Below are 10,941 nucleotides of genomic sequence, written 5' to 3'. Positions count from 1 at the left end.
GACTCCCCGATGCCTTTAAATACAATTCCCCCCAACACCAGACAGGCCGGTGTCTGTCGGGATTAAGAGCAGGGCCAGGGTATGAATGTTTATGGGGAGATAGTAAAGGACATTTCTAGGAGCCATTTCGATGCATGCCTCCCTCATGAACCTGAAGAAATGCCCACCACATCACCACTCCCTCACATCAACTCCCCCCAAGAAAGCTCCTGGCAAACGTTGGGCCAGATACACCAATGCTACAAGGAGGAGGCAACTTAGGAATGCGGCAAAGACATTTGCACATAGTACTCCTGCAGTGCACTGAGCTGCACAGGCCAAGTACCAGCAAGAGCACCCTGAGGTGCTCAGAACAACACAGTCTCCATAGGAGCAAAACAATCTAGGAACACAAGTAGAGAGGCCATCACTTTCATGGAAGGTAGCAGGAGTTGACTTAACAGACGACTGCTTCTTAAATGGATAGTTCTATGTGGCCTGTTCCAGAGTGAGCTCACCAAGCAGCCTGGTGATCCTAACACTTGAGGGCAGAACCACCAATGTGGTCTAGAGAGAGGTCCTTCAGTAGAGAAAAAAAAAGTACGTATGTCTCACTTCATTTCTTACACTACAATCTTCTCCATTAGAATTCCTACAACAAATGTCACATTTCAAATTTCACATCATCAGTATTATAACTGGATTTACGGAACTTAAATACCATAGTGAAGCACAGCTAGCAAGCTAGTGGAATATAATTCAAAGTAAAATAATAGGCACACTTGCAAGAAAGTTCCGTTCTTCACATTCAAGACTGGGTTGTTAGTAAATGTGACTTAGTTCTTGTGAGAGGCTTGGGCTGTGCTGGACTGCCCCAGAAAGGGCAGCCATAGAAATGTGGGTAGGCATGGCTGAAAGGTGTACTGGAGCAGAGAAGGGAGGAGCTGAGCCTGATAGCTGAAGTAGGATCTGGGCCTCCAGGTGCCTCAGACGTCAGATGTGGGGGTTTGTTCTCACCTGGGGAGGGGTCATCATCATTATTGTCATTCCTCTTCCCCCTCCTCCCTTTTGGCCCTCTTTCTGTGCCAGCTCTGAGTCAGGAGCAACTCCAGCCACCTCCTCCTTAGCTTGAGGCTGAGAAGGTTTAAATAGGCTGTCATAGTCTTTACATGCTTGACTCCCTACTGCTCTGGCCAGTTGGTCCTTAGAGATTTCTTCTACCTTCCTCCGAGACCCTGCCCCCTTGTTCCCTCCCAGCTAATCAGCTCCCTGGCAGGGCCTCAGTCCCATGGTTGGGTTGGGCCCTCGCTGGGACCTTGTCTATTCATTCATGCTGGCCAGCTGGCTGTAGAGGCATGATTGACACAGCTGCACCTTCCAGCCAAATTCCCGTTGGCCTGCTGAGCTGTGGGAAAGGTGCCACCCTCTGGCTGCCGTTGGGCCATATCTCTGCTGGTTTGGGATGGCCGGTTAGACCCCATGGGGCAGCCCACTGTGGGGGCATTGCCATAGGGGCTGCCCTCTAGTAGACAGTTCTGAATGATGTTTTAGAATCAGTGTGTTGCTTATTTGTTTGTTTATATGTTGCTTCTCCAGAGACTTGCTTGGGATGGCTTACAACTAAGATGATAAAACAAAACCATCAAAACACAACTATTAAAAACAAGCCAACTTAAAAAAAAAAAGCAGATGCCGTTAAAACAAGCCAGGGCAAATCAACAGTATAAAATACACACTGAGCAGACCATGAAATGGTTAAAAGAATAACAAGGAGTATGTTCGCCTTACCTTTGAAGGCTGGGGCACAGAGAGCAGGGCTTCAAATGAGGATCTTAACTGGTGGGCTGGGCAGTATCAATGAAGGCAGTCCTTTGTAGCCTGACCAGAAGCCATTCACAGCTTTAATGAACAGGATTTTCTTACAGAACATGTGTACTTAAAGGCTAACAAGATATTTAACATTATCTAGGTGTGTCTCAATGAAATGAGAGCCCACCTCAGGACCTGTGCCCAATATATAGAGAAATATGGACCTTTACAAGAGGTTCAGCACCCCGTAACAAGGTAAGTATGCCTCATTAAAATCTACTCCCAGCCTGATGTGTGTACTTTTTATTTTGTTCCAGTCTATAGCAACAGCTTGGGATGCATAAAGATAGAGCTGAAAACTAAGGTATAAACTCACCATTTAAAGCCAGGCAAATATACATAATAATCCCAGACACAGAACACCAGCCCAAATAGAAAAATTATACAATAATTTGGTAAGATGCTCAGACTTTGGTCTGTAGACAAGTCTCAAGGGCAAGGAAACACTACAGCTAGAGGAATAGAATTTTTTTAAAAACCCTCTGTAGGGCTCAAATTTTAAGAGCAAACAAAGTATCTTGAATTGTATCCAGAAATAGAGGATCAGTCAAGGGCAGGACTACTGCTGTAATGTGCTGCTGCCCTGTCCCAGTCAGAAGTAGGGCCAGTACCTGAACCCTCTGAATAGTCATCAAAGGTATCCGTGTGTACCGCATATTACAGTAATATAGCCTAAAGGTGGTGATTTGGAACTGCAAGGAAGGAAGAAAATATAAGGATGTCTTTTGAAACACAGGTAATCATTGCTATGTAGTATGCATCTTACTGTATTAGAGATAGCAACCAGTTTTGAAGAATCCATTGGCACTCTTGATCTTGAAACCAAAAGCTTTGGATTGAACATTTGTACAGTATCTGTTAGACCAGTATGGGTAAGGAGAAGACAGTGGGCACAACAGAGCCCTTCTCCGATACCTCTATGCTTTTCTATGCCTCTACATTTATACTTCTATCACCACACTATGTGTATGGAGACTGGGTGCAGAAAGCCATTATCAGTAGTAGACTGACTCACCATACACTTTAACTGTAAACTGAAGTGAGTAATAAAGATCAATGAAGAAATGTAATTAGTCTTCATAAATAATATCTCTTGTTTTCAGATATCCTTGTCCTTCCTGTCAGTATGAATTGGATGAAAATGACCTCCTGGACCATTATCTCACTTATCACAGATTTGAAAGGAGAACAGTGGTAATTATCTTATACTTAAGTCTACGCATGCATGCATTTTGTTGTTCATAATGAGCAGTTTGTTTTGCAGATTAAACAAAGTTCTATAAATATGAATATAATACTACCTGACAAAGGGAGCTTTGACTCTATTTTGTTTTTGTGTTTGTAGTTTGAAACAAAATTTTTTTTAAAGGGAGCGTTGACTCTTAAAAGCTTATACCCCAAAAATCTTGTTGGTCTCTAAGGTGCTATTGGACTTGAATCTAGCTGTTCTACTTCAGACCAACATGGCTATCCTCTGAAACTATTTCCATTTAGTTGTATCAGAAAAGCATTTTGAGTTCAGTTTCCATCTATCCAGTTAGCATTTGTTTTTTCTTTCTTTCAGGACTTAAAAAGAAGTAATTCCAAACTTTATGTCAGGGCACACTAGCATACTACAAAAGGGCTACTACAAAGTAACACATAATTGAAGGCTCCTGTGTACATAAAGCACCCCCTCATAGAGGAGGCTACTCATTGTGTCTCTCTGTGATTTGCTGTTCTGGCCTTGCTGTCTTCCAATAATCCCCAACTAGCAATGGAACATTCAGATTTCTCCCTATGCAAAGATGCAAAATAATTCCTTGCTCTTAATGGAGGTTTTAAATGAGAGATTGTTCAAGATTTGTCTTCTTCCAATCAGGAGGAATACTCAGGCCCCTCTTACACAGAAAAACAGAGAGCTGGTTCCTCTGCAAACTGATTATTTATTATTTAGTATATTTTTCATGCCCTTCCTTGAATTTTCAGAGCTCTCCCAGCCCCTAAAAACAAGTCTAGCTCACCACTAGCATAATGCTAAGAGCTAGAACTTGTAGCTGCCAGACAATCTTCGGATCTCCTGGCTATTCTACGCACAATGCCATATAATAATTAATTACCTTCAATGAAAGCCCCTATAGCCTCTCCCCCTTTTCCTGCTTCCTTCTCACCCCTCAGCCAACCTACCATTATGTGTCCTTCTGTCTTCAGCTTTTCTATCTTCCCTCCCCATGGCAGGCTCTCCTGGAGGAAATTCTATGTGGTTCCAGCCACTGGGCTGTGCCAAGCCAAGTTGTACAGGTCTGGCTGCTGGGCCAGGCCCAGTTGTGCAGTGGAGAATATGCAAGGACCTGCAGGGGGGTACCTCACTTTCTGCTGTATCCCATTCTTCACACATTTCTTCTGTCCCTTCTCCTGACAGCCTCTATATCCTTAGCAGCCTTGGTTAAGTCATGCATGTTGCTTTGGGGGGGGGGGGGAGATTTTCTTTTTTTACATATTTATATATATTTTTTCCGCATACACATATTAAGTAACAATCAAAATACAAAATAATAAGTTAAATGGGGTAGACCATAATGGATTTTGATTACCCAGGTGTAGGGAGTCAGAATGCCACTACTCAGCACAGATAACAGCTAAGAGTTGGCACTTTGTCCCTCCCACCAACTTCTCATTTTGTCCCTGGTCTGGACTGTGGAGAGAAGTTTCTTGGTAAGTGAGGGTGGAATGCCGTCATGCCAGCACCTCCCTGCCCAGACTCATGGGTGGGTGTTGTGAGCTGAACAGCATGGTCCTATTGGGCCATATGCTCATCCTTGATTTGTTAGAATCTGACTGCATTCAGAAATATTATGTGATACATTCTGTGGACTGTAGGCAGAAAATTACACACGTAATATTACACCATGTAAAAATCTTCCTTCTGATATATGGAAAGCTAGTTTGTCAACAGAGAAGGACTCTAATTAAGCCTTCTCTATGAAGTGCTATCTTAGCAACACTTTAGGAACATTATGTGATTCTGTAGACTGAATATTTGTGTGATTGTAGAGTAACTTCTGAACTTCTGCTATTGCTAGTAATATATATACCTTGGAGGCAAAAAAACACATGCAAGTATGACACAAAGACAAACATCCTCTGTGTTATGCACAAAACAAAATTCATATACTTTGAATTAGCCTAATGTAGTGCTTGACAGAAGGCACATTGTACTGGTAGCAAATGTATCAAGTCTCTCAAATAATGCTCTTTAGCTAAAATTGCCCCAAATATTTCACATTTTGCTTTCTCTAATTATATTTATTTTTTCCATCTTAAAAGTGAACATTTATTTAGCATATTTACTTTCTTCCTGCTTACAGTACTGTCCAGTTTGTCGTTTACTACCGGATGGTGGTCCAAGTTATTACAGCAGTGGTTTTATAAGGCACCTTCAGCTCAGACACGCATTATATGATGAAGACTATGAAGACTACATTGTGAGTAAATGGTATCATTGCTTTTCCTAGGCTGCTGCCAAGACTCTTTTTCTTCTCCATAACTCCTGAAACTGATATAAGGGCATTCATAGTTTGCAAGGATGTTACACTTGAGGGATCAGAAAGGTTTAAAAGACTTAAGGGAGCGCAGTGGAGAAGCAGTCAAATGCCTCCGTGAAGCTACATAGGAGCTCTAATGTTGCTTGCATACCACTCCAAAAATGCATGAAAGGATGTTCCAGTCTCTCATGCTGATCCACTTCCTGCTTTTGAAATCAATGGATCAGGGACCCCAGGAAACTACTATGCAAAGGAGAGCAAGGAAAAAGAAGACATTGCTCTGAAAGATCAGGGAAACACCCACTTCTCACTTACCTAAAGAGCCAGAGAACCCAGAGATATAGCAGCCCTCTCCTCAGTATGTCCCAATGGTACATGCTGGATGCCAGTATTTAGTTAGTGATCTGATGCAGCCATTTCCCCTGCTGAAGCTAGGTTAGTAGTTCTGCTGATGAAAGCTTTGTTGGGGCTACCTATGACTGACAGCCCAGTCCTAACAGCCCAACACAGTGCCTCCTTAGCACTGCTAGCCAGCTTACTATGTCTGCTCTGCACAGAGGAAGTATGTGACAGAAATGCCCCCAACAAGGTACAGAGGCCATAGCAGTTCCACCAAAGTCCATAATAAATTCTCTGTAAGCCTCCAGTCATGGAGCAGCATACTGTGATACCTGCATGACAGGAAGTCAGAGACAGTCAAATCATAGATGGGGCCATGACCATGACCGCCTTGTCACCAGGCTGCAGCTGCTCTTTCACAGAAAACACAAAGGAGGGATCAAAGTGAACACAGCACCGTAGCGTGACTGGGAGGAGCCTTGGGGTGAAGATATTCTCTGCACATATGGATTCAAGAATCCTCCTGCCAACTAAATTCCCTGGCAGGGTCCAGCAAAGGAAGCATCTTTGCAGCCCAACTTGGACCTGAGGTGGTAGAGACACTGTCACAGGAGGTGACAATAGGCATAAACTGCACCTGCCACTTCCTTCCATAATGCTAACCCACCCGCCCCAATTGGTGCTCCAAGCAGCAAATTTGGATTGCTTGGCAAGTAGTGATGATTGGCATGTAATGGATTTACCTAAGGTTCCAGATAAAAATGTGTTTGACTATTTTGATCAATGTATTGTTGTTCTGCGCAATAATCAAATATAAGAGAAATAATACAGAGTAAGGTCTCTTAAAATTTTTTCTTTGGTTCTAATTTCTGCTTAAGGTGATAGCCGTATGAGCAGTGCTAGACAGACAGACAGACAGATAGGTGTTCTGCAATGGATTTGTTTTCTAACTTACTCGATTATATTGATGAGGTTATAATGCTTTATATAAACTTCCTCTGTTACTGTTTTAATGGGCTTGATGTCTGACTGAAGCTGCTGAGCTAGCCTGAGTGGCCTCCTCCCGTGCTGCCACTGCTGGGGGTACAGAGGAAGTATTTCTGTGGCTCACCTTGGATGGATTCTAGCTGGCTGGGACATGAGAAAATATGTATTATGTCTCCTCCTTTACATAGCTTAGATCCTAATGAGCCATTTAAAATATTACTCTGAAGTTTTTACAGTTCAGTACATAAAACCTTTTTCAAGACTGAAGGTAATCTGATGAGCTTACATGACAGAATCACTGCTGGCAAGACAGAAACACCAGAACACTTGCAGTTGTGCTATGGAATTTGCCCTGATAGTGCAAATCTGTCAGGGCAAATGAAGAACCTGGGAAAGCCCAGGGAGATGATGTTTGCTCATTTCTCCAACTAAGGCCCAGTTTAACCAGGAGGCTAGAGAGGCAAAAAGTGTCTCATGTATGGTTTTGCATGGGTTATCCATCTTGTTTAAACTATCTGTAATAGTTAACTTGCTGTAGCTCCTGCAATTACTGTGAATGTGTAGCTGCTTTATACAAATTGCAGCACAGTTCAAAAAAGACTGAGCCCCTACAAAGCTCCAGGGAACAATGCTTTTTCCTCATCCATCATCACATTTAAATCAGGTCTTCCTTGCACTCATTTAAAGGGTATTAGAGTTCCAGATTGTAGGAGTAAGCATCTCTATGGCATCCTGCTTCTTTTTATAAATATGCAGGCCCTGATTATTGGGCTTTGCATTCTAATATGACTTGCTTTTCCCCTGTAAAAACCATGTAGGGAGAATCTAATTCATGTGGTTCTTAAGGATCAAGCTTATTTAATCTAAAAGATCGGAGACTGATGTTTGTGGTGGTCGTGTGCTGCTGAGTAATAAGGACTACTGCTACTACTGACAAATAGGACTACTTTTACAGCTTTAACAGAATTTTGATTATTTTTACTAGTATGACTTGTTTTTCCCTTCTTATTTCAGCATATAGATATAGAAGAAGCCCTCATTGAAAGCGTTCTAGATGAATCCTTTTTGGAGTACGTACATGTGAATAATCCAAATACTGCATAAGCCCATTGAAAAGATTGGAAGATGTGCCAAATGGATTACATTGTGAATTAGAATCTTGGTTGTTTAATAGTACTGTCCTTCAGAAGTGTACTTCTGTATTTAGACATGGCATAGTTCATTTTTTCTTATTCATACGTTAGAGGTAATCTTGATAGGATCTTCACATGCTGAGGCTGAACACCTCCAAAGGTCCTTCTCACAGTGATGTACTGCTAAGAAGGAGCATGGGCATACTTCCAGAGAGAAAGCAAATGGCACACCTTCTCCACAACTGCTATTGAGATACCACTGCATCAAGACTATCCAGGTCCATCCAGCCATGAATTCATTCATTTCATTTGTAGATAATATTTGTTATTTAAAATCTTCAGAGGGTCTTAGTTGGAATGTCAGTATTCCCGCCTGACGTCTAAGCAAAGGCTAAAATGAACAAACTCTCAGTGAGGATTGGTTACCATAGTAACAAATGACAAAATGTTATATCAATTCTGTTAAAAGGCAGGTACAGTTAATAATGCTGCTGCTATAGTTTGGCTACACATTTAAGATATATTCTGCATATTTTGACATTTGGTGGTGTTTCAGTGGTTTATGATACAAGTTACATTTTACAAATATCCTCTGTTGTCATTATAAAACTAATTCATTCCCAAAGTTTCCACAACAGTGAAGGTTTAGATTCATTTTCCAATAGGTATAACATTAGCCAGCAAAAAGATGCATCTTAAAAGAAAGTCCAAGCTAACCATCAGAATTAAAAGTGAATTTTGCCTTGCCTGAAAAATAGAAATTCCCAGAAACCATTCTGAAAAAAACCAATGGCTTTCTTTTGTAGCAAAAGCTACTAACAAGCCGTACATTTAAATTTACAACCATGATCAAAGCTCAGTGCATCTTGTGACTGCATTTTCTAAGAACAGGCCAGAGTCTTCATGATCTTGAAAATGTTGCAATACCAAAGGCAGGGTGCAAGCAACAACTATTTACTTTTTAAAATGTGACATCACTAACCAGAATTGGGGAAGCAGGGAGGGAACACACCTTAATAATTGTATCGTCCTGGTGACTTCAGTAAAATAACTTGCAGTTTCATATTTTGTTGGTAGCATTTGGAAGATCTGGTCTATATTTTAAGGAGAAAACATAATTGAAGCAGTTAAAAGAATACCCAAATCAGCAAGAGCTAGCATGATGTCGACAGGGTCTTCTCTATGCTGTAACTAAATGTCACTTAGAACATTTATCCTGTCTTTTCTCTTTGAAATTAAGAGGAGCATACATTGTTCTCCTTTCTTCATTTTGTCTTTACAACCCTGTTTCACAAATGAGGTTGAGAGAGTAATTGGCCTAAGGTCACCTAAAGAGTTTCATGGATGAACTGGGATTTGAATCTGGGTCTGTCAGATACAGGTCTAAAACTAACCACAATGCTACATCATTGTAGGGCAGGAGACTAATATGACATAGTATTCTTCACTGTTTTTCAAAATACCATTGATTGTAAATATGTTTTGTAAGAATTAAAGTGCACATTTTATACGGATGTCTGAAATGGTGAAAGCATAGAAAATATTTTATAAGATGCTTGAGCATGACTGGCTTTACATTTGGGGGTACAAAATAATTAAGGTACTTGCACATAACTGAGACACATGACATTTGATACATGTGGTTGGTGCCCTTTAAATGTTATCCTAGTGGTATAGAGGCCACTTTTGTGGTCATAACACTGCTGGATTGCTATGGACAGCCTCTATGGAAACTCTGGGCTCACTCCATAAGAGCAGTGGCTACTTTATTGGCCTGTAGTAGAGGAATTCTGCTTCCAGACATATGCAAGGTGGCTACTTCAGCCCAGTTATTTACTTTTGGACTTGCTGTTCCGCACTCTCTTCAACAACAACAAAAAGATGCCCACTTCCAGGTACATCAGCTTGCTAATCCATATCCATCAGTGTGATGTATAGAGCCGCCTGAGCCTTCTCGCGGGGAGGGTAGGCTATAAATTGAATAAATAAATACATTAGAGAACAAGAAGTAAACATAGGTTGTTGATTTTTTATTTTTTTTTGCCTGTGGTCATCTGTGCATTCACATGACCCAGCTACCTTCTCTGCAACAGGGTGCTTTCAATGTGCAATGTACTCTATATTGTTTAGAGTAACTGAGGGGGAATGTTTGAATCAACTGGTTTCTGACTACTGACTCAGCCTCAAGGGAAAGTACTGATTCAATGGGAAAGGCTTACATGGTTGGATCGTTTTAAACATTACTCAAACCATGCTGGAATCACAGAAAGATGGTTACTACGGGGCTAGGGTAAGATTTAAAGGAGATTACTAGAAAAATTTGCCCACCTTAGATCAAAATCTCAAAAATGGGAAGGTACTTCTAGTCAGAAGTCAGAAGAAGGAGATTGGATTAATACCCGCCCTTCACTCGGAGTCTCAGAGCAGTTTACAAACTCCTTTCCCTTCCCCTCCCGACAACAGACGCCCTGTGAGGTAGGCGGGGCTGAGAGCTCTTTCAAGAACAGCTCTGATAGAACTATGGCTTGCCCAAGGTCATCCAGCAGCTGCAAGTGGAGGAGTGGGGAATTAGTTCTCCCAGATGAGAGTGTGCACACTTAACCACTACACCAAACTGGCTCTGAATCGGAAACCTTTTAAAGTCTATCTTCAGAAATATATGGTGTGAAAGAGGCGAACCCTCAAATGTTCACAATACTTCCCTCCCAGAATATTGTAAATCAGTATATGCACAACCTAAGACATACCTATTACTAGAAAAGTCTGAAAACTAGAAGGTTTTGTACCTAATTTACAGTACATGGCTCTTGAAGTTTACCTCATATACAGGCTAACATTCCTGCACAAAACAAGCCAACTGCATAAGAGATGGAGTGTTTGGATGTGGTGCTTTCATTACCTTCTCATTCTTGGATGAGGGAGGGACATTGCCAATAGCAATCAGAAACATGACTTGCAGAGTTCAAGTTCCATTTATTAGTATATGCAAATATGTGAAAGCACAGCTAAATATATATAGTATTATTGCACTATTAATCCCATTGTGGCTACTGTGCCACAGAGGATTGTGGGTGGATGGCTAACTTCCTGGTGGGGCCTGCTGTTGTCTC

General features: G+C 41.4%; 1 protein-coding gene across 1 annotated transcript in view; it reads left to right on the top strand.

Annotated features, from left to right (window-relative positions):
• The window catches only part of RNF125 (ring finger protein 125, E3 ubiquitin protein ligase), an 18,561-nt gene extending 10,759 nt beyond the window's left edge, over positions 1–7,802 (top strand). The window contains exons 3-6 of the mRNA XM_015414553.1: positions 1,949–2,043; positions 2,952–3,042; positions 5,196–5,316; positions 7,720–7,802. Coding sequence (XP_015270039.1) covers positions 1,949–2,043; positions 2,952–3,042; positions 5,196–5,316; positions 7,720–7,802 — 390 coding nt within the window. The remainder of the gene's footprint in view (positions 1–1,948; positions 2,044–2,951; positions 3,043–5,195; positions 5,317–7,719) is intronic.
• Positions 7,803–10,941: the final 3,139 nt, after the last annotated feature.

The sequence above is a fragment of the Gekko japonicus genome, unplaced genomic scaffold (genome assembly GCF_001447785.1).
Source record: "Gekko japonicus isolate JY-2015 unplaced genomic scaffold, Gekko_japonicus_V1.1 scaffold559, whole genome shotgun sequence".
NCBI classification, from domain to species: domain Eukaryota; kingdom Metazoa; phylum Chordata; class Lepidosauria; order Squamata; family Gekkonidae; genus Gekko; species Gekko japonicus.
The sequence above is the reverse complement of the archived record's forward strand: the minus strand, read 5'-3'. Positions and strand labels throughout refer to the sequence as shown.